This window comes from Ciconia boyciana, chromosome 1 (assembly GCF_034638445.1).
Source record: "Ciconia boyciana chromosome 1, ASM3463844v1, whole genome shotgun sequence".
In the NCBI taxonomy this organism is placed as follows: domain Eukaryota; kingdom Metazoa; phylum Chordata; class Aves; order Ciconiiformes; family Ciconiidae; genus Ciconia; species Ciconia boyciana.
In genome coordinates this window covers 154,474,688-154,498,819 of record NC_132934.1, presented here as the reverse complement: position 1 = coordinate 154,498,819, position 24,132 = coordinate 154,474,688, and the positions used below count along the sequence as shown (strand labels likewise).

The window sequence follows — 24,132 nt, the reverse complement described above, 5'->3', positions numbered from 1 at the left end:
CGGCGGCTCCTTCCTTCCCCGCGCCGCTGCCGCCCCGCGCCCCGCTGCGCGCCCGCGGAGGCGCCGTCCGCCCGCTAGGGGGCAGCCGCCGCCCGCCCCTCCGGGTGCGGTGCGGGTCGGGGCGGTGCGGGGGGTGCGGAGCGGTGCGGGGCGGTGCGGGGCGGTGCGCGGCTCTCCGCGGGCGCGCTGCCCCCGCGCGGCGGGGCCGCCTGCCGCCGCTGCCAGTGATGTCATGGGGCGGCGGCGGCGGCGGCGGCGGCGGCGGGGGGGCGGGGAGGAGGCGGCACTGCAGCTGCATGTGTCTGTAGCGGCGGCGGCGGCGGGGCGTCGTCATCTGCATTCACGTGGGGGCGGCGCCGGCCTCCGCCTGAAGCCCCCGCCCGGGGAGACACAAAACCCACGCGAGGCGCGGGGTGCCGCGACCCCCGCCCCGCCGCCGCCATGAATTCGGCGGAGCAGACCGTTACGTGGCTGATCGCCCTGGGCGTGCTGGAGTCGCCCAAAAAGACCATCTCCGACCCCGAGGGCTTCCTCCAGTCCTCCCTGAAGGACGGGGTGGTGCTCTGCCGCCTGCTCGACCGCCTGCTCCCGGGCACCATAGACAAAGTAAGTGCCCGGCTCCCCCCGCCGCCCCCCGCCGCCCTTTGTGCAGCCGGGCCCGCCGGCCCCGGACCCGGCCTCGCCCGCCGCCGGGCCCCCCGCGCCGCCTCCGCCCGCGCGGGAGGGAGGGGGGGTCCCCCGGGCCCGGGGGGGTGAAGGGCGCGGTGGGGCGGGGGGGTCAGCCCCGCTCGGGCGTGCGCCCGGGGGGCCGGGATGAGAGCGGGGAGCGGCAGCGGGCAGCCGGGCTGAAGAGGGCTTTCCCCTTCAGGGCCACGATCTCGCAAGTGTTTTGCATCAAAAAATGCCCTGCTCTCCAAATCGGGGTCCTGGATGTGCATGGGAGAAGCGTTTTTTTTGGCGGGGGGGTGATGGACCCTTTCTGGCATGCCGTGAGCCGGCTGCAAACTTGTCTACGCAACTGCTGGAATAGTCGGTGCCTCACCTCACTTGGGAGGTGATTCAGCTCATCTCTTCCAGCCTCTGAAGGACATCTTAATCTTTGATGCTTAGTTTTCTTGAAGGCTGTTTTAGCGTTATTTGGGTCTTTTACTGCTTGGTAGCCTGTGGAAAAAAGCTCATCCTTTTCGGGTTGAAAAAAAACGCATTACAGCTCTATTCTGCGTTGCATTTGAAGAAAACGTACTTTGTCAGGTAACTTTTATGTGTTATGTGTGCGTACATAATTCCCGTCGTAGCTCAGCTAGAGGGGACGGGTTTGGTTTTTGATACTGTGCCTCAAGACTTGGGACGGTGCCGTTGTCTCACCTGGCGCCCAACAACGTGGCACACGTAGCGACCCGCGTGTTGGCAAAACTTTCCTTACAAGCCGGCACAAGGTGATGAGAAGATTGATGAAGGTCATCTGCTATGCTGATGGGGAAACTCCTTGCTTGAAAATAACACCATATTTTTCACCTTTTGCAGTTGGCAGACCGCTCCACACATTGGAGCCTGCCGACAACGGGCTTTTGTTACCTTTTGTGGCTCTTCTTCGAGTAGTCCACTGACTCACAAAGTTGACAACCAGTGCTTTGAGCTCGGTAGGGCACTGGGCTGGGCCGTCTCCCTTCAGTTCTTCAGTTTGCCACCAACAGGGCTTGTTACTGTTTTGTGTTGTACTGTAGCGCGAAGGTCCTGGCCCTGGCCTGGAGTCCCACTCTCCTTGATGTAGTAGGTCATTCCTGCCCCCCTAAATTCACAAGCAAATTAGGAGGCAGCATGGGGATACGGAAACCCCGCAGGATCTCGTGGTGCTATCGAGGGGCGATCGAAGTGATGAGAGCGGGGGCCGCGTGTCAGCAGCGGTGTGAGCGTGGGTAATCGGGGTCCACCATGGTGACCGGTGGAGCTAGCTGGGACGGCCGAAGCCGCTGGCGCCACCACCAGCTTTCCCCGCCACCGTTTTCCCAGAAGCGGCTGTTTGGGCAATAGAGTTGAAGAGGACGTGTGTCCACTCTTGAGGCGCTGCAGCTCTATGGCCGTGGTATGTGAGGTGCAAACTGAAGTCCAGTATGCTGGGTTGTAAACTGCAGCTCCGGAGCAGGTAAATGTCCTGCTCGGCTGTCCGGGGTGACGCGTGTGACGTGGGGCTGAGGGCAGGGACCCCCTCAGCATGGAGATCCCCCACCTGGCCGCCCACCTGCTCGGGCAGGCTCTGCCCATGCCTCCTTGCCCCCAGGCTCTCTTTCCTGGTAGCACCAAGCCTGAGGAGGGTCTTGGCAGCCCGTCCCACCGTGCCGCTCCAGGCACCCTCCCTGAGCACCTCTCCAAAATCTTGGGCTTCGGGTCCTGAGCTTCAGGGCAGAAAAGGTCTTTCCCCTTGTGTGGATGTCAAGCCTAGTAAGATGAGGTCCTGAACTCAATTCGGGAAATGGGCTCTACTGAAAAACAAAATAAATAAGAAAGCATGACAGAAATAAGTGTTAGAACAGCGTTTCCCAACTTAACGTGCTTTTCTGTGTGTGGTATAACTAGGAGCGGCTCGGTTAGTGTGAATGAGAGGCTCTCTTTTCTTTTCACGTCAAAGGAGCAAATACCTCTGATGTTCGGGCAGGGGGTCCCTTCACAGCACCCACACCCAGAGGAGGGTTTGCAGAGGGGCACGGCTCCCCACAGCCTACCCTGCCACCAGCCTGGCCTGCAAGGAGCTGTCGGGGGGCTTATCGTGGACCTCGTGGTGGGGAGGCGCGGGGTTTGCAGCAGGCGGTGTGCGGGCTGGGACGGCAGCCAGAGCGGGAGGAAAGCTGGCGCTCCGCAGCCTCCCACCTCCCTGAGCTCGCCCCGCGTCGAGCAGGGCTCTGGGACGGGCGGCTGCTGGAGGTCCCTGGCGACCTAGTGTGTCTCCTCTGGCTTTGGCTTAGTTAAAGTCTGGGGAGAAATAACGCTTTTTTGAAAATTTTTTTTTTAGGGGCTCTTTACTTTTGTGAGGGGAACTGTACTTATTTTTGTGGGCCTTTCACATTGCACTTTCTAATTCACAGATGTGTCTGAGAGACTCGTGAACTCATTTTCCCACCCAACTTTGTGAATATTCTTTTTCTATAGACTCAGAGTATATACCACATACTTCTTCCATGCTCTCAGCTACCATTATAAGCCTGAGCTATTTCCATAATACCTTGTTTTTCTGTTTCTTTTTTTTTTTTGCTGATCAAAACATGCAGAATTTACATCCTTCCCTGTATTCTGCTACTTCTTTCAATGTCTTTTTTGCTACTACTGTTCATCTACATCGCATGTTTTTATACTGAGTGCATTTTAAATATGAGCCCTTTTATTCCTTATTTGTCTTGAAAGCCTCCAGTCCAAACTGGACAATTTTGAAGCCTAAAAGATGCAAGGCTTGTCCCACAGATGTAGACTGTTTCAGTTCTTAAAATCATTTGAGATCATAACTTTCTATAAATATCTGACATCAGCAGACACTTTGAAGACTCACAGAGCTCATTTTTCTGTAAATACAAAGTAGTAACTAAAACCAAAGAGAACATTAAAAAAATACAAATTACAAATGAGAAGGAACGTTTATCAGTTGGGTTTTTTTAAGATGTTTTCTAGAAAAGGCTATAAATGCATTTCTTTCTTTCAGAAACTGTTTAGAAAGAGAACTCAATATGTGCAGGAATGTAAGAATACGTTTTTTGGCATTTTGTGCTTTTTAAAGCCTCTGGGTACCCTGAGAGTAATTAGTAGAACATTTGTAATAAATAAAGGTTGTGTGACCATAAATGGAATCAAGCACTTGAAGGTCAAAGACCATTTTTTTCTTAAGTCGATAAAACAAATTAGTGGGTTTCAAGGCTGGTTAGTATGGTCTTCCTTTAGATTGCTGTGTATTTGTATACCATCCTTGCACAGAAGAACATGCAGAGCTTCTTGTCAGGAGGTTTTGGCTAAATTTGTTTATATTACAGTCATCTTCTATCTTGAACAACAGCAAAGGACAGATACTAAATTCACCAGATTCCAAGAACTCTGAATGAAAATACTTCCGAAAGTAATGTTATTACAGACTGTTTCTGTCATTTTTGGGCTCCCATTTAATGTCATTATGATTCCCTTGCATTTTGAGAGAGAGCATGACAGGGTAAAACAAAACAGTTGGGTTCGGCAGTGTGATGGTACTGCTCAGTAACCTTATCCCGAACGTGGGAAAGAAACAAAAGGGAGAGCAGTTATTAAAAAAAACCCAAAACAACCAAAACAAACCCAACGAAAAACACAACAGCTTCCCCCGACCTAGACCAAACCCAGCCATGTCTTAGTTTTTTAAAGTGCAGAGATCTGTACTGAAACACACTGGTCAGTTGATCTGCTCTCAGGGATGGGGAATGCTGAATTCAAGTCGTTTGAATGAAAAGCCGTGGTTTCAAGTTACAGGATTTCAACCCTGCGCTGTAAAATTGAGTTACTTTGATGGCAGGGGAGAGGATCCCCGTGGAAGCATTGCAGTGCAGTTGTCTGCCGCTTAGATGCTTTTCCTCGCAGAGAACATTTTCCAAACAGATTCCTCCATCGCAGACCAGTTTGACCCACTTTTGGCGTTGTAAACAGAGATCAGAACTGGAGCGGGAATTTTCCTTGTCATATGAGGCTTCGCGCTCCATTAAGTTTTGTTTGTACTTTCATTTTTGGTCAGCTGTTTGACAGAAAGCATCATTTTGAGGACAGCTTTGTTCCGTTCAGGAAGAATAGGGAAGATGCATCGGGGGATATGATGCAGCAGCCATTTGGCACCTTGTGGTCCCCCCTCCCCGTTGGGGGCTCCCGGAGGGGGCGAGAGCAGCTGGTTCAGTGCTTTGAAGCCAGGGGACGGGGAAGCGTGCTGGGTGCGCGGCTGGGTCTCGCACGCCTTGGCCCCCCTCCGTCGAACAGACCATCCCCAGCCGTTGCACCGAGCATAGGATTAAACAACCCAGAAGCTGCTCTGCCGCGCGTGGGAGGCTGATCCAAAACACAGCCGCTTCCTCTCGCTGCTCCCACATCGCCGAGGCGTGAGAGGAGCGGCGCGAGGCTGGCCTCGGGAAAATAAATACAGCTCGCTCTTGCCGGCTGAGACTCGGTGTGTGGCTGGAAGAAAGCTTCATTCTCCCTGTGGAGGACTGGGCACCGGTGTTGACATTAATTTGGTTATTAATTGGGATAGTATCAGGACTGATGGGAGCAAAGGTTAGGATCTTTTTACAAATACCTCGTATATTGGTATCATTAGTATCATTATAATGATGGAGGTCTTTGGCTAAACAAGGTGTTCTGAATTGTAATTTAGGAAGAAATTAACTCTTTGCGACTCACAAGGCCAATGAATCGCTGCGCAAGCATTGCAGAAGAGTCAGAGTCCCCAAAAGGAGGGTTCAGGCTGCCACGTGCGGCAGCCGTCTCGCCAGCCTTGTCCTCGCGATGGCTGTGAGCACCTACGGCTCTGGCAAAGGGAGACTTATGTTCCCTTGTCTCTGATTTCACACGGGTATATCGGGGCCAAGTAATTCTGTTCTGTTGTGACAAGGTGTGACCTGGATGTGGTGTTGCAGCCTTTGCAAAGGAAGGAGGAAGGGAAGGTGTTTGGGAGCCAGAGGTAATAACAAGCGGTGATTTTTATAGCCCAATAACCTTTGCAGAGGGTGCAGCACTGGCCGTGAGCTGACTGTGGAGCCCAGGCAAAGCTCAGGAACCATGGTGAGCAACCCATTAGTGGTGCAGAGGTTACTCCTAAGGTTAGGTGGATGTGGAAAATGGTATCAAGGCAGTTACGAGTTGTTAGCAGAATTGGGACTCTCCACTCCCCGACAGGAAAAGGTCGCTTTATTGAATCGGGCGCTATTTTCTTCAGTGGACATCACACATATATTTGCTAGTCAAGCACGGACTATTTTAAGATCGTAATGAATTATTGAATTGTAATCGTATCATTTAATGAATTGTTAATAAACTGATTCTTTCTATCTATCTACCTAAGGTGGGAGCCAGACCCCCCCAGGAGTGCCAGTGGCGACAAAAGCTGCCGAGGGTGACAAAAGCTTATGTTAGGATATTGATAGTATGTAGGGATGTTATGGGCTCGGAACCATGATGTGTCATCTATCCTGCCAAAAGACATTAATTACTGGTCTTTACTTAGGTGGACGGGCCACCTTTACTTAACCCGGAAAAGGAACATGTATAATTTTATATATGTTCGATAGGTAGCAGTTGCCAGCCACTGGTTGCCCCCAAGCAATCTGAATTTGGGAAATTCTTCTGGCAGGATAGCTCAGCTGCCGCAGCCCTGCTGAGGCTATTGGGGTCTGCCTGGCTGAACCGAAGGACCGTCCTGCCTTTGCTTACTGAAATCCATCAGGAAGGTATTGCAGACGCTGGTATTACAACAGCAGCAGCAGCAGGTCATTGCAGGACTAGACCTGGGAGGCAGGAAGCAAAATCTGCATTTTAATGTGCATATGCTGTCTCCCCCTGGCAATAGTCCTTATGTAGAGCCTCCCAAGGAGATTATTTGTGCTTCTGGCAAGAATAATCCGCGCTGGGCAGCTGTGCCTGCTGTGGCTGTGTGCTCAGGAGCGTCGGCGTGTGCGAGGATGCTCTTGCTCCAGGGTGGAAGCACTGCGAGGGCGAGCCAAGTGCCAGGGGAAAGTTATCCCGAGCAAAGTCATTAAAGTGGCATTTTCCTGAATAGATGCTATTCTTTTAAGTGTTACTGTGAGCTTCTTATTGGATCGTTCGGTCCTGTTACAGAGTTACGGGCCACATTGTCATTTGTCATTCACCATGTTACTCTATTGTCTTGTGAGAGCAGGGGTGCACGGATGCACTGAAGGAGAATGCCCTTGCTTTTCCCATCTATGCACTCGCTTTGTAGTTCTGGTGGCTGGGATGTTATCCAGAGAAACATGGTCTGTGTATGTGTGCTGAGGAAGCAGAGAACTTTCTGTTTTTCAAGGAAAAAGACAGCACCCTGTTAATGCGCAAGGGTCTAGACTGAATTAAATAAGGGCACGCCAGACCCTGAGAAGAGGGGGAAATTAATGAAACTATTGGTGATTAAATTGTTTTTGTGAGAAAATACAGAAAGATAATTTAGTTTTGCTGGTCTTACTCTCATTAATGTCCTTTCCACAGTTTCTAGGTACATTCTTTCTGTGTCTGTGCATAATATGGACAACAGGAAAGGCAATTCCTTTGCCCTCAGGTGCTCTACTGCTACCCAGACCATCCTCCAGATGCTGTGTCTGTGTGGGGAAGAGGAAGAGCTGTGGGGATGCCACCAGCACGCTCCCTCTGGTTGCTACTGCGTGCTAGTGGCCCAGGGCACCACATCGTTCAGCTGAAAATGTTTACGATTGTAATTCATGCCTCAGAAAAGCTGAAGACTGGCTTTAAAATTGAAGTTTACAATTATATATATATTTAAAAAAAAAGTATTTAAAATCTGGCTTCGAACCACTGAGGGGAATTCAATATACATCTTTCTTAAATAGCAATTTTAATCAGTCGTTACCCAGTGGCTGGGATTTGAAGAGCTGGAACCTTAAAACATTTCAAGCATGACAGGGCTTGCAAAAATACCATGAGCTGGCAGCGTGGAAGCGGCGTCAGTCTTGCACCTTGGCTGGCTGTGCTCTACTCCCCGATCCTCAGCCAGTGCGACACTCCCGCGCTCTCCCCGACTTTGCTGCGTGGAGCAAAGCCACCTTCTCTCCACACCTCTCGGTACGACGTAGTTGTCGCCATCACCCACCACCGGCACTGTAGAGTCGAGGAGGGGTGGCTGGCCTCCTCTGCGAGAAGTTCCCATTGCTCCGCTCCTCACCACGGACCTTTGGCACCCGGCGGACAGAGTCCCCTCTCGGCCCGTGAAATGCTGCTTGGGTCTAGGAGCATTTCATTCAGGTCTCCATTTTCCTGCTCTGCAGTGAGCACTGTCAGACAATGTTGGCAGCTTGCCCAGGAGAGGGTCTCCACTGTAGGGCTTTGGTAGTCCTATAGAATATTTTCACACAGAGAAGAGGGGGGAAAAAGCAGTAAAAATTCCCCCCCCCCCCCCCCCCCCGCTGGTGCAGCTGTGCTGACAGAGAAGTGCTTTTGTTGGCTTTGTTAATGTCATTGGGGGAGGTGGTACCGTTAGACTGGCAGAGGAATTCCCTCTCTGGCATATGTTACATCCACACCGAGGAGCGATGCCAGCATATCTAGCAGCAGAGCTCTCCCAGTGTAAACAAACCCTGAGTGATTGGACTCTTGAAGCCCAAGCTTGTGCTGCATCAAAACAGCGACGCTGCGTGGGAAACGCTGCAGGGTTTGTGTGAGAAGGGGTGCAGAATCCCTACCCACCAGCCTCCCTTCGCAGGGGAACCGCTTTCTCGCCAAGCACTGCCCGAACGCTGCCCGCACCGGGAGCAGCACTTCATCGGGCTTTTTCCACTCACTGACTTCAGGGAAATACATGTCTTCCTGCGGGCACCTAATGCTGGCACCCCTGGAGCTCCGCAGCGTGAGGCTGGTGATACTGCATGGGGTTGGTGACAGTTGCATGCTAGCTGATTTCCTCTTTTTCTTTAAAATAGCAAGAAAATAAGCAAAACCACAGGAATTGGGAATATTAGTTCTCAGCATTTAGGAAACACTGGAAAGAAGATTATTCCTGCAGCTGCAACTAGACCCTCTTATGTGTATATATAAAATCCTTCAGGCACGCTCCCATGCGTGTGTTCTGGTAGGACTCCTGCCTAGTTCAGTTCACAAGGTGGGCCTGCAAGTGGATCGTAATTGCAGTTGCAAATGCAGCTGTCAGTCTTGTATTTGCTAAGTTTTATGTGCTTGGCATTCTCAGTTTCTTAGTGCTGTCTTAATGTAGTTTTTGGTGTGAAATATGAAAATATAATGGAAACCTGAGAAAACAAAAATACCGTCTGGAATGTCCCGGCGTCCTTAACTTACTGTGTTTGTATCTGAGGACTTGGACAAATACCTGCCTCCTGGGTGCCAGTTTATAGACTTTGATGGGAATTTGATCAGGGTTCAAGCGAAGTGACAAAAGTACAGTACCTCCACTGCAAAGAACATCCAGTTTTCCTGAACATTGTTTAATACAGGTGCAAATCTGAAAGGATGAGCTCAAACAGCTGTATCAGTTTTACAGTATCATTTTCGCAGGGCAGATTAAACAAAAAAGTGGCTCTAGTTGTTGTGTAAGACTCGAAGAACCAGTTTATCAAGGCTGCCACAGACTCAGCTGGCATTTTAACCAAACTGTTAATTTCCTTTGCAAACTTAGCTGAACTTAGTTTTTGAGAGCTCTTTCCAATAAGGGACTGAAGCAGCTAAAGCAGAACATCAGTGTGTTTGAATGTAGGTCACTGTTACTGAAGGCTGGTCAAGCAGACGAGCATTTCTGAACATGTGCAGGGGAAGAACTCGAAGAGCTGGAGGAGTCTTCAGTCAACCAAAGTGCTCCTGGTTCCAGGTGCCGTAGCAGGGTGGAAGTTGAGGGAACATGGAGCTGTGGCTGATGAGTTGGTGTGGCCCATTGGACAGTACAGGAAGGGTGGTGGGATAAGCCTGTGTGGTAGAAGAGCAGGCCTAAATGTGGGATTGGAGTTGCTGGTTTGGAAGGTGGTGGTGTGTGGTCTGAGGTGGGTCAGATGGAAGGATGGAGTACAGGGACTGGTGTGGTGATGTAGGATGTGCAGCAGAGGACTGTCAGATGTGGGGTTCGCCGTGGTGATGGCTATGGAGCAAGGCAGAGGGATCTAAGAGCCGCTGCTGCGGCTGTCACTAATAGTGGTGTCCATGGGCAAGAGGTTTGGGAACCTCCATGCTACATTATTTAATAAAAAGTGGGCACCTGTCACCTCTCAGAGAGGATGCAGTGTTGAGTTCTTCCAAAGGACACTCAAAGGACTCTTGTAAGTCCAGGAGATGACTGGAGTTTGGGACACTAAGCAGATGAAGGCTCACTGTGTTGAAGTACTGGATGGGGTCAAGAACATAGGTGCACTCTTGCTTTTGCCTTCTGCTGTGTCTCAGCTCTTGGTTAACTTCAAGGCTGGGTATCCTTCTCAGCATATAAGAATTTTAGGGCATATTTTAAGGCACCTGCCTTCCCCTTTGTGCTGTGTGCAGAGCCTAGGCGAATTCTTGCGTGAACCCTGGAAATTTAAAATTTGGGCACCTTAGTGCATAGCTTGTAGGAGCTTCAGTCTTTTACTGCATCTAGCTCTCACTGTCTATGCTGACTGCCTGCTGCTGTGTTTTCAGAGCATGGGTTTCCTCATGCCAAAATACTGGTGTCTAGCACACGGTAACTGCTGCTTGGCTTATTGAAAAGTTTGTGGGCAGCAGGTTTTATAGGCTGGGAAAAGTTAGTACTAAAGAGCTACAGTACCGCAGAAACAGTATCGTGGTAAGATCTGGTGCTCCGTCAAGACACCTAATTTTAAAACAAAACTGTGCCTTGCTGAGAACCCTGATCTGTGTTTTTAGTTTAATTATAGCATCCTGCTAACGTCACCCAACGCCACCAGCGAGACGTGCGATCCATGAAGTGGTTGGGCTCAACTGTTGAGTGCTCCTCACTTAGAGACATGGAAGATGCAACCCTTTAAAGTGCAGCTGTGACTCCTGCTGTCCTGGGACGAGTGCGGGGCTCCATCCGCAGTCCTCTGAGCCCACCTTTGTTCACTGACTACGGAGGAAGCGCCGCACCTGCCACCGGTCCCTAGCAATGGATGCTTCCTCAAGAAGCAGACGATGTCCTCCTGTGTAGCTACGGGGGATCGCCGTGACGCCACTCTTTCTTTTCCATCCCTGCTGGGTGCAATTTGTGAGGGCGGATGCTCTGGGACGGAGGAGGGAGCAGGAAACCCAAACGCCTCAAGGGGTGGGTCCTGCTGGGCACGGGTGCGGGAGCAGGCAGGAGGTAACACAGCTGGGAGCAGTGGGGAGGGAAGGAACCTCCAGGAGTTGCTGGCAGTGAATCACCTGCAGCTTCACAGCCCAGGTTACTGTGAGAATGGCCTGGCTTCCTCCTCATGACCTTTTTTAATCTTATTTTTATCCCTGAACGCAAACCCTGGTGACAAACCCCAGCCTGCAGCACTTGTGCAGGAGGTGTTTGCCTCGGTGCCACCGTGCTCCATCAGAAGATCAGTTGCCCTTGATGTTGTGCCTTAGCCACTCAAAGGAGCTGGACACAAAACACAGCTGCTGTGGGACCAAATGTGATCAATAGGACCCTTTCATTAACTTTGCTGCATTGTTCATTTATAGTATTTTTATTGATTAGCTTGTGGTAATGCTCTGTGTGTACAAGGTGTTCTGAAACCTGGAGAGAAAACTGTTTCCTGCTGCAAGGTGGATACGGTGTACAAGGCTCCAGGCAGGATGAACAGGGTGTGGGAAAAATGGTCCAGCATGTTGTGACAGAGGACAGTACCCTCGTCCACCCTGTCCCTACAGCACCTCCCTTTGGGACTGCATTCTTCTGCGATGCTCTTTACAATGCAGGGTTGCCTCTTTATGGGATTTTTCCCCTAGTATCCCTACTTGAGGGCCGAGTCTTTGAACTTCAGACTCGGGCAGCCATACTCCTGAACAGGACATTTTTAAGTGTCTGCTGGACATGCCTACTAGTTTGCAGCTACCTGTTATGTTCTCTATTAGTTTCTGCTTTCTAGCAACTGAGAGAGTCTTCTTGCATAGTAAACCATGTTGTACATATTATGTGTTGTGCTAGATAAAGGATTGATTTTTTTAACTTATATGTGGTAATGCTGCTGTCATTCAATCTCTTCCTATTGCCCTCCTGGTAGATTCCAGTTCATATTTAAAGACCTCATACACCTCTCTTCCTTTGACCCATTTTGTCAACTTGTTCAGCAGATCAATGCAAGTAAACAGCTAGTTTCCCATACATGTAGCTGAAGATGTCTCCCACTTTTTATTAATTTCTCATGTTTACTCATTGCAATCAAAAGGACTGACCTTTTTTTTTTTCTTTTAAACTCATTGTTGTACATATTCCTTGCTTATTTCCTTCATATACTTTCCCTGTCCAAATGAACTAATGGTAGCCTTTTTCATTTTTTTCTAAGACCACCCCGTCATACCTTTTCTTGATACTGCCTGTCTCTGCATTGCCCTTTTTCCTGCATTTGTTGTTGTTGATTAAAATAATGGACTTAAACTGATCAAAAGGGATGTAACATTTAGCTAGGTACCATCTGTTTGTATCGCACATTGTTCTCCATCTCTTCTGGATGGTGGAAAATGTACTCGCTCCTTGATAGCTGCAGTGCATCACATAAATGTCCTCATTGAACTATCTGTGATTTCCAGAACTACTCCCTGAGAGATTACATCTTAATCAGAACCTGTCCCTGAACCACGAAGAAGTGGTTTAAACTGTTGCTGCTCTGTGTATTACCTTCCACTTGTCTCTTTGGATTTCACTGTGCAGCCCCAGTCCCTAATTAAGAATCTGTCAGGTCCCTCTGGAATCCTTGTCTTTTCTAATTACTATTAACCTTTTTTATTTGTATTACTAGAGCATGTAGAGGTTCCAGTTGGACACTGAGGCTTCTTTATACTAGGAGTCGTGTAGACATATAAGAAGACGACAGCCCCTATTAATGAACTAGTGGTGTTGGTCTGGGAAAGCAAGAGGATGAAGCAAATGCTGGAGAGGAAAATATGTAACCTCTTTATTTCACTGGCTTTATGTACATGCAATTTGCTTTTTATTAAGCTAAGTAATTTTTGAGTATGACCTACTTTAATTTTATTTTGTTTATCCTTCCTCTCTGAATGTATTTGCCATCTTTCAGGCAGACTAGGACTTACCTGCCTGTGGTCTGCTTGCATTATGGTCTGTTACGTTTTGAGTAGTCTGTGAGGCTATAGATGTGATCTGTGAGAGAAGGGTCACGCTCCTGACTTTCTACAACTGTATGTAAAGGGTGTCGAATACTGTAAGTGTGATTTTAACATGGGCTTGGCCCCCGTAATTGCACTTTGAGATTCTGTCAGGGGGGCTGAGTTTGTTACTCAGGTCCGTCACTGTGTTTCTCAGCCATCTGTAGGAGAAGGTTGCCAGAATCACGTTAAGATTTCCCAGGTAAATAACTTAACGGGTTTGCTTCTTTTTATGGGATCATTAACACTTTAAATTTCTAGCAGGATACAAATGCTAAGATATTTTTAAATTCTTTACCCATATGCTTCTGACTCCTGTTGAATAAAAATGCCACTGTAGCCACAGAGCTGAGAACATCGACTGCTTCTCGCATCGCCCCTGAAGTCTTTTCCCTTGTTTTGTGAGAGAAGAAATGACATTTCTAAAGATTTACTGTGACTTATTTTATTCTTTTGAGGGAAGACGATTTTTAACTGGAAACATGCATTAGATTGCTGGTAGGGCTGAGGTCTCACAGACATATATTTGGCATGTATTTTAAACTTCCAGACCTCATGGAGGACAATTTCCAGGGTTTGGGTTTTCTTTGCTTGTTGTTTCTTTAATCTTTAATTGGAAGTTTTTTCCCTCCTCTAATCAGATGTCCCTCTTTATCTTTTTTTTTTTTGGCCTATTTCCAGGTATTGTGCAGTCTTTTATGAATTATGTGCAGTCTTTTATGAGGTAGTAGTACATATATCTGGGTTTCTTACAATTACTGAGTTCTGTGCTTAATGTGTTGGGGACTTTGGGAATAAAGAGTGTTAATGTGGATTATGTTATGAGGCAAGACATTTGTTTCTTTTAAGAGAAATCTAGATTTGCTGTGATTTCTTGTTAGAGGTTATTCTTATTTGGAGAGTAGAAGTAATTTTAAGGTTTCTCAAAATGAAAAGAGGCCTTGATGAATGAAGTAGAAGCAACCAAGAAAATGGTGGGTGCAAAAAAAAGAGATGAGGAAGTATGATATATAAAGGGAGATAAAACCCAGTTATTATGCAAATAGTTTAAGAAAAAAGTTATAAATTGCAACTATATAATTATTGCGTAAATATTAAGAATATGGAGGAGGCAGCATACTAGAAGCATCAACATGGAAATACTAATAGGTTCCTGAGAATCCCATTCTAACAAGGGATGTTGGCATGATTGACTAAGCTTGAGATTTCTTACTAGAATGAAGAAGTAAATTAATAGATTAATCAAAAAGTATAACAAGCAAGAGGGATGAAGCTCATGATGTTTCCAGGAGGGTTCTCTCACCGCTTGTATCCCTTCCAAACTTACTGATTTGGGCTGTTATACTCACATAGGACTTCTTTGGTATTCCCTTTACATTTTAGTGTAGTTAAAGGGTTATTCTTAACCCACGGTGGTTTATCATAGTACCGAACAATTTGAGGAGTTTGGGGGGTGTGTGTGTGTTCTTGCTTGAGGAAAGGAAAATTCTTCAACTCATATCGCTACCAAATTCCTTGTATTACAAAATAGTGGCTTTCATTTAAAACTGATCTGAATTTTGTGTTTAGAAAATGATAGTGACTTGTCTTTTAAATTTCTTCGTACCAGGTTCACCCTGTCATGCTGTTGTGTTTGTTAATTTTTGTGGCATCATGATACTACATGATCGGTATCAGAGGTTTCGGAGATACCTTTGATACCATATAAACATATGGGGAGGCACTCCTTGGTTTCAGCTTGATGCAATGTTTGGAGTCAACTTTATGTGAAGTTCCCAGTGCTGTGAAGATGGATTATGCTTGAGAGTTTATGTAGCCTTGACATACGTGTGCATTTAACAAAATTTCCTTCCGAGTGTGATGCATAATCAAAGGACATAACGCTGTGCGTCGCCACCTTAGCTTCCAGTGACTTGCAGCGCACGTCTGTGCTAGGCTTTCTCCTCCCAACAGAACGAGGTGTCCAGGCCTGCAGGTCTGCTTACCTCTCAGTTTGGGCAATGCTTTGTTTGCTAAACTACTTCCTAGAAATCAATGAATTTGTTGTGAAATGATGCTTACGTGCACACAGATTTTGAGTTAAGCTGTGGTAAGTTAAGTTACGGCCCTGAAGCCCATGGGGCTGGCTGCTTTTCTGTGGAAGGTCGACATTTCCCTTTCAGGGTAGAGGTTGAACTGAAGGCAGCGTGAATGTGGCTGCCGAGAGCACATGGCTGCGCTGCCAAAAGCTCTTTTTTCTTAAGTTCAGTCAAGGTTTTCCTCTTTGTGAAGTTGCTTTTCTTCTGGGGTGGGAAGAGACTGCAGCTGTTTAATAAACTACAGATAAGCAAAGCTCGTTAACATTGGATCCTGGAATTGGTAGATTATTAACTCTGGGTACTGATATTTTTCCACTGGGGAAATTTTTGGGGCATTTCTGATGTATTTCCTTGTTAGAAAACCGATACCCAAGGGTGAACCCAGGTCAAAACAACGGGGGCACCGGCAGCCCCACAAACGACGCGGGCCACCCGCGCCGTGGGCGTTTTACCCTGTGGACGATCATTTGTTACCGCGGCCCAGGGCGGGACGCCATCCCGAGGAGGGGCTGTCCCCGGGCTGCCCCTGGGACAGCCCCTCAGCCCGGGGCCGAGGGACCGCCCTGCCTCGCCCTGCAGCCCAAACCCTTAATGGCACTGGGGTGTGTGTATTAGTATTTAAAATAATAAAAAATACTAAGCGGCGAGGCCTGGGGGCGCTCCCAGCGCCGCTCCGCGCCTTCCCTCCGCCGGCCGGGCCTGCGGCTGCAGCCGGGGCGGGGCGGGGCGGGGCGGGGGAGGGCCGGGCCGGGCCGCGCCTCCCTCCCCTCCCCTCCCCTCCCCTCCCTCCCTCCCTCCTCCTCCCTCCCTCCTCCCCTCCTCCTCCTCCTCCTCCTCCCCTCCCCTCCCCTCACCGCCCGCCCCGCGGCGGGGCAGAGCCGGCCGGGGCCGCGCCTGGCCGGGGCACCCCTGCCCGCGCTCCTGCCCGCCGCCCCCTGTCCTCGCACGCCATTTCCTGTGCTCCGTGTTTACTTCCCGGTTCAACCCCTTCACAGGGAGCGATCGGCGCCGCCGCCGCCTGTGGAGGGAGCGGGAGGGGAGGTGAGGGGAGCGGCGGGGCGGGGGACGGGAGCCGCCGTGCCGTGCCGTGCCGTGCCGTGCCGTGCCGTGCCGTGCCGTGCCGTGCCGTGCCGTGCCGGTCCCCGTCCCCGCGCTGAGCCGTCCGCCTCTTCTCTTGCAGGTGTACCCGGAGCCGCGGACGGAGGGCGAGTGCCTGAGCAACATCCGCGAGTTCCTGCGGGGCTGCGGTGCCTCTCTCCGCCTGGAGGTGAGTCGGGGCGGGCAGCGCCCGGCGGGGTCTGGAGGGGGTTGCCCGGGCTGGGGGTGCCCGGCTCGATCCCCGGGGGTGGGTGGGGGGGTTCTCTGCCTCCCTCTGCCCGCTCGGCGCCGCGGGAGGCGGCGCTGCCCTCCCTTTGTGCCCGGGGACGCGGGGGCGGCCGGTGGCGGGCGGTTGACAAGATGGTGGCGGCCGCCCCTCCCCTGGCTGCGGGCCCGGGGGGCGGCGGGGAAGCCGCCGCTGCCCGCCTGGGGCTGCCTCCGCGGCCTCTCCGCTGCCCGATGGGTCTCGGTGGCGGCTGCGCCCCGGCTGGGCCTCCATCGCTGCCGGATTGCTTGGCTTGCTGGCGGCGTGAGTGCAAAATGTGCTGTACCGCATGGAAGGGGCATGGAAGGGCCTCGCTTCTCCTCACCGAGCGCTGAGGGAGGGTGCGCCCCGTCTCTCTGTCAGCGTAAAGCGGGGAGATGCTGCCGGGGCTCCGTGTAGCGGGGGCACGGGGGCGGGGGGTGTTTGTCCGGCTCCATTGCGGGTAAAACCTTTGCTTTTCTCTTCAAGTGGATTCTTGGTAATAAACGTATAAATTGTATCCGATTTATTTGTGAAACTGTTTCTGACGCGCTGGAGTTGGCTTATAGAAATTAAGTTGATAACAGCAAAATGAAATACTAATTAAGGAAAATGGTAGGTGCTGTTCCTTCTGTTTCAATTTACATTACATAAAAGCCCAGCAAACTGCCATCTTCTCCAAACTTGCGTTCACAGGGTTGCGAATTAGGTAGTTATATATTACCAGTATATTTAGCTATAGCAAGTACACGCTGCTGTCGAGTTTACTTGATGTGTGTGCGTGGGAAGGAACCGATGCGATTAAAAACAGGTTCCAGCTTCTCTGCGTTGGAAAGTGAGGGGTATTGTAATTTCAGTTCTCAGAGGTGATTTTTGGGTGGAAAAAATGGTTTCTAGTGCTTCTGAATTTAAATTCGTGAACTGTTGCCTTAATTAGTTCTCAGGTTCTTAAAGTACTTCTGGTCCTGCCTGTAATTTTGCCAGGCAGCAACAGAATATCATTAAGAACACTCTGATTGCTTTCCTGAGGCCTCTAAACAGTGAAGTATCATTATTGAAAGTAATGATACTTACAGGACTTGCATTTAATCTTAGGTCCCATCATGGGGAGAGATGGAAATTAAGACAGCTTTTACTGCTGTTCCTTGCGAAGTAAGACCTTACGTTTTTACCTGCCTATCTTCCCCCCTGCCTCCCTCAATAGAGGATCTCCTAGGATTTGTTGGGAGACAAAACCAAATTAAGTTCTAAAATATTCAGAAAGCATGTTCTGGGGTGAACTTTGTGTTACCTCAAGCATTCTGTTTTGCCTTAAAGCAGCTCGCTCTCCATTTGTCTTTTCTAGGGCCACATTAAGTTTTTCATGATTTGAACATTCATGTGTGAGAGCTGATTTAAAATTCAAGTAGTAGACATGTGAGCTAGAGAGAACTGGGGAGGGAGGCACTTCAAATATAAATTCAGAAATAAATTGAGTATGGCAAATGTTATAGCAAAAGGGGGGAAAATATACCATTAATATCACCTTCTCCCCTTTAGTCATTTCCTACATCAGGTCTCTTGCTAAGCCTGAAGTTTTTGCAACTGTGACAGGCTGAGAATAGTCACAGCATTGCAGTTTGGTCTCTCTTTTATAATTGCAGAAATCTTTTGTCATCTCTTTTCCTCAGAGTGACAAGAAAGTAAAGAAAAATAATTAAAACAAAAGATAATTTTGGTCTTGCTCTCAGAGCCTGAATATTTTTGGGCATAGTCAAATTGTTAACCTGGCCTCAGGGGCTTCTCAGCAAGATTACCGGAAACTCCTTTCTTACGTGGAGGTAACTGGCTGCAGTAGCTTCCAGCTCAGCATGTTGGAACAGGAATTGCTCCCAAGCTACCAGAAGAGTTGAGAGGCTGGCAGGAAGGGGCACAAATGCTTGGGCTTATAGAGCTGCTTGTGTGTGTATTTACAGCTTGTATGTTGGCCATTCCCTGTTGTTTTCTCATTAATTTTTCCAACCCCCTAGCTGCAGCCAAAGATGAGAGGAATGGCAGCCCAGATTCAACCAGTGAGTAGCTGGCAGGGGCCTCTCGGCCATCCACTAATCCTGGCCTCTTTCTCCTGTCTCCTTTAACAAGGTGTGAGTCAACCCTCGTGGATCTTTGCCTTCCTCGCTGTGGGAACTGGGGAGATGCCATAGCTCCTCTGTGCAGTGTCTATGTAATGCTTCCTTAGTTGCAGTCAGGTTTAGAGATTGCATTGAGCGAAGAGTGTGAAGAGCGTCTCTGGAAGTGGTGAAGGGGATATTTTCAGAGAGGGCAGATTAGCTAATCAGGAGTTAACGGTGAGTATAAATATTTGACAAAGTGGTGGATGTGTATGTGATACCTTAAATAGTAGAAACATTTGGATAATATGGGCATCAGAGGAAGCTCTAGAGTGGTGTGGGGAGATGTGACCTTGTTCTGTGCACTAATGTGGTGCTTTTCCTAACACGTATTCCACAATGTGGAGTTTTGCATCACTCTACAAGGGGTGCACTTGATCCTGGCATTGAATCAGAGTTCTATGTAGTTGAATCAGGTGGTTTCTCTGTGTGTAATTTTGCGAGTGTGATAAAAACACGGTCCTCGTTTGGTTAGCCTACTTTCAGCATTGCACAAACACTTTTTGCTCCCAGATCTGAACTCATCTTGGAAGTAGTAGAATTGTATTTTTATAAAACTGTGTCAGAGCTCCTTGCCTTGCTGGAGCTCTGTACGGTTCCAGCTTTGGAGACTTTGTTATGGCATGTTTGAGAACTTGATGAACTGCTGTGGTTAATGGAAAGTTGCACAGCAGTAGATGGCTTCTTTGAGACGCTTTCCTCTGTGGCATCCTTTCATTAGAGGACATGATGACTGTTGTCTTCCTATCCTGAAAATAAGGGGTGGAGGTGAGGAACTTTGTTGGTTTGGAAATGTTCTGGTGTCTGAAAGTTGTGGTTCTTATCTTCTTCCTCTTACTTCCCAGTAAGTTTGGGCTGTTAGAAAGATAATAGGATATTCAGAAAAGATATTTCAGCTTCTAATGAGAAGGATTGCGATTCCTCAAAGGAAACCAGTGGCTCCCTTCCCACACTCCCCAGTATTTTTTTTGATGTTTAAGTGTTCCAGACCAAAAAGAGCACTTAACCTGGAGTTTGCAGCATCCTTTGTAAGGTGAAATCTGGGTTGGTAAAGCAGAGCAAGTTTCAAGAAATAAACAGAAGAATGTTCTGCAAGTATTGGGTTTTTTAAAATTATTTTTTTTAATACAGGTTCTTCATATGCAGATAGAAAGAGCTGTGACCTATTAATGAAAAAACGTTTCTAAGACCTCAACCAGGGACTGAATTTGCAACTCCATATTGGTTTTCCCTTCTGGAAACTGTTAGTGTTTGCTTAGAATAATTGTAGTGTTGAGTAGTTTATTCTACTTCGAAGCTTCACTGCCTATGATGAACATCTGTGTAGACAGAGGGGACTGTAGAATAGCTGCCTACATTGTCAGTTCACAACTTACTGTGCATTTTTTCTTTAGGCAGAGGATAGTTCCTATACTGCTCTTGCCATTTTTGCTTTAAAGGCTGTTTTCCCCCACAGTTTTATTTTTGGGTGGGAAGACATCTAACTGTACTCCCTTCTGAGAGGAATGACCTGCTTTTCAAAGCAAGGTCCTAGGTGGTTGTTGTACCTGATGGACTCTGTTCTAGAAGAATATGGGTGGATATGTATAGTTGATATGGAACTCATTGCAGGTATACAGTATATTGCAGAGAAGTCTGGCAAAAGAGACAAAAATGAAAAGGGGATGGTCACAGAGCATTTGTTCCTGTCTGAGCCCTAATAAGTTTTGCCATAATGATTGTCTTGTACCTGTGTCATGTTACTCTAGTCTTGTTCTCTTTCAAAGGAGTTTCAGCTTCCTGAATATAGTGCAGTCTTTCCTCATTCTTTGACCAGAGCTGCTTGACAGCTTGCAGGGCCAAAAAGAAGTCCTGGAAAAATCACCGTATAGTTCAACAGCAGAAAAGTTTGTTTAGGGAGCAGTTAAATGTAGAATAGCAAAAACAGGTTAATAGAAAACTGTGTTAGTGTCTGCTGTTTAAAGGGCAGAATGCTTGATATATCCTGTGAACAATACCAAGCTCTACGTGATCAAATTCCACGAGTAGAGTCTTGCAGCATTTTTCTGCTGGCTTTCATCAAATAAAAGATTAATGCCTGCTTGTCTGCAAGTATTTAATGTTAACAGGTTTATTGAGCTGAAAAATGTTTTGTATTTCTGACTTTTATACTGGTGAGAGAGATGGCAACTGGCTAATGGAAAAGATAGACAAGCCATGGGTCTGAGAACCTTTTCCCATACCTGCCAAGAGACCTGCTTGCCTTTGGGATGCAGGATGGTCATTTTATTATAGAGGCAGCAATGCCAAAACCAGGACTTTTATTTCTACAGTAAACTAACCAAAGAAGAAATAAAGCAAACCTGGCAGTCTCATGCAATCTAAGAAGATCCTGTGTTTGTTTATTATTATATCTCTTGTATAAGAAGGATTTGCCCTTAAGGTTCAGAACACTGCATGCAAATTTGGGATATTAAATCGCAAGAGCTATGAATTATATCAAGATGTACAAATGTCTATAATACAGCTGTAGCCTCGGGGAAAAGTTTGTAAGCGGTGTCAATGTCATTCTGTTAGACCAGCTAATCTTTTGGGAGCAAGCTTGCATGTCTGTGTTCTTCCTTCACACCCACCCCAACCATAGCAGTTCATCTATTAAGTGACGCTCCTTTTCTCTGAGCCTTCCTTACTTGTTTAGATCATTATGGCTACAGTCCTACTACCATTGTGGCCTTGGAAAGGTATTCTGCAAGTTGTCTTTCAAAGACCTGTTTGTATAAGGAAGGTGTAGAGCTAAGCTGCTAGCAGGGATGGACTTAGTTCACATCTGTTAGTGAATTAGGAATGACTAGGATTCTAGTACTGAAGAGCTTTAGGCCAGTCTTACGATGATGGTATAGAAATTCAATCACCCACCTACTCCTTTCAGCCCTTGTTTAGACTATCATCTTTTTTTGTCAAGAACAATATTTTCTTTAGATTTGATCTTGATTTTATTCCAATAGAATGTCTTTCTAACCCAGAAGGTGTGCTGCCAAATGCTGTAGCTGAATGCCTTCATGATTCTTTGTTATAAACATTTTCCAGAATTTTGATGTTTTAAAGTTACCATTTGTTGCTTACAGACCACACATTGGAAAGTTTTATTTGGAGGCTGAGATCTTACTGGTAGATTTTTCAAAAGGGAAAAATTGTACAAAGAATTTATATCTTTTATTAAAGATATAAATATGTCTACTGTATTCCTTCCCCCCCCCCTCGATTTCTAATTGTTTGCAAAACTACACTGAACAGATCTATACTAGATAATATTTACAGCAAAGTGCAGTGTGTCACTGCAACTTGCCTCGTACATACTGACCTCCAAGACATGACTGCCCCCCCCCCCCCCCGATTTGTATCCTTTTTCTCATGTGTTAATATGACAATTCCGAAAATCAGTGTTTCATGCAGTTCATCCTCAAGTCTTTTCTTTTTGGTCTGTTTTGGCCATCACATATAATAGAGAATTACAGCCTGACCTGTGTAATTGGAAGGCCATGTTAGCACATCTTGGAACCCTTCTAAGACAGGAAGATGCTGTTACTTGACTATTTATGTTAACTTTGTAGAATGGCTTCTTTTTATGATGTGAAGGATTCTTATGATGCAGAAAGAAGTAGTCTAGGACTGTGACCATGTTTCATGTGTTTACCAATTCTTTGGTAAATTCCCATTGAGGAGAATACTACTTTGAATACTACTTTAAGGGTGTCTTACAAATAGAATGGTGGAAAAATAGTCTTTTTTTTTTTTTTTAAGGTCAGACCAGTTCCTCATCTCGTATACTGTTCATGCATGGTGTCATGGTAGCTGAGGAGGTGACACAGAGAGGCAGGAACATATGGTGTTGGACAGAGAGGAATGGTAGTATCAGAAGCTGTTCCAGTTTTATCCAGTAAAACACAGTCTAAAACACGAATGTGCATGGTAGCATTTCAGATCCTCACACTGTTCCCTGCTCACTTAAACCTTCCTTCTCTTCCCGTGAGAACTTATTTCTTGTGGTTCTGCCAAGCTTGTTGCATCACCAGTAGTGTGGTATTATGCTATCGCTTCTTGACTAAAGAGACTCCAGTGGCTTTCATTAACTAGGAAGAATGGTCCTCCTTATTGGGGTATGTGTTCAAAAGCACCTGATACTGAAAAATTTTAAGAAGACTTTAAAAAAAAAAAAAAAAAAGCTAGCAAAGAACAGAAGTAGATTAAAAGTGTGTGCCTTTGTAAGGAGTACTGTAACAAACATGGTTGGGGAGTGTGCTAGTATTTTTTTTTTTTGGTTACTTAAGGGCTACATTCAATATTTTGCAAGTCAAAAATAATTCAGAAACTTTAAATTGGATCATAAATATTTTCATTCCTGCTACTTCTTTTGTATTGTATGCTGGCATGATACTTTGAACACAAAATTATAAGTGAGTGTGCATGTACGAAGTCCGTCTGGCACGGTGAATCTGCCACAGGTGCAGATCTGTTTGTCTTCGCTGCGTGGACCATACGTGAGGGTGAGTCTGGCATGTCAAAATACATCCAAAATGTTTCAGTCATGTCTTGGAGGTCAGTACGTACAAGATGAGTTGCAGTGACACACTGCACTGTGCTGTAAATATTATCTAGTATAGATCTGTTCAGAGTAGTTTTGTGAACGAGTTGCTGTGTGGTTTGGGAGAGGCCTCTGTAACTGCTTCATTTGTGGTGTTCATTTGGATCATAAGAATAAAATGAACCTTCATCTAGCAATTAAAATGTATTGCACTATTAATCTAGAATGCACAGAAGATTTCAGCATTGTAATCTTATGCTCAAATATAGCAAATTGTTTTCACAAAAGGGTTTCAGTGCTTCTCTGATAGAAGAGGAGTTAATCATGTGAGGGAAAGCGTGGAAACTAGGAAAATTGGGAGAAAAGAGTGGGTAGAGAAGGCTGGAGGGGAGGGGGGTTTTGAGCAGAGCTTCAGAGTCCCTGAGGGAAAAGAGGAAGAGAATGCAGAGGCTGCTTGCTGACTTACACTGTTCTCCTGACTTGTCGGAGGAGTTCTTGCTCTCTAATTTCTTTAGCCCTCTCCTGCCCTCCAGCTCTTTGGTGTGAAGCACAGTACAGAAGGGCTCATCTGCTGGCTTTTTGAAGGGTGAGAGCTGTGGGAGGAGGGACTTTTGATCAGCCCTGAGCAAGGAGCAAGCTGTGCAGGGGTGGTGGGGATGCCAGGTGTCAAGACAGCTCTGGAGAGGAGAGCAGGTGAGCTGCTCCATCCTTCCTTGCAAGGGAGTGGCAGCAGGTACAGTAGGTTGGGTGGTGAGGGAGGGGAATGGAGATGGCATCAGGGCAGTGTTGCACCTGCTGTGAGGTGAGTGCTGAGCAGTGAAGTGTGTTTCAGAAGGCAGGTCTGTGTACACATTGGGGCCTGCCTGCCTTTTTCCTTCACAGAGGATGACTATGGTCTTGTTAGTTGCTCTTGTGGTTTTCATGAATGACTTCTGAAGTTGGACTTCAGAAGTCTTGGACGCCTTCCTCACACACACTTCTTGTTGAATAGTTTTG

At 47.4% G+C, this 24,132-nt stretch overlaps 1 protein-coding gene across 4 annotated transcripts in view; it reads left to right on the top strand.

Annotated features, from left to right (window-relative positions):
* The first annotated feature begins 293 nt into the window (after positions 1–293).
* Positions 294–24,132, top strand: part of ARHGEF7 (Rho guanine nucleotide exchange factor 7) — a 125,386-nt gene continuing 101,547 nt past the window's right edge. The window contains exons 1-2 of one of the 4 annotated variants that reach the window (XM_072849861.1): positions 294–606; positions 16,264–16,350. In XM_072849861.1, coding sequence (XP_072705962.1) covers positions 442–606; positions 16,264–16,350 — 252 coding nt within the window. In that variant the 5' untranslated portion in view covers positions 294–441. Of the gene's footprint in view, positions 607–15,942; positions 16,125–16,263; positions 16,351–24,132 lie in introns of those variants that run through there. The other 3 variants (XM_072849857.1, XM_072849856.1, XM_072849858.1) reach the window with 3 other exon arrangements.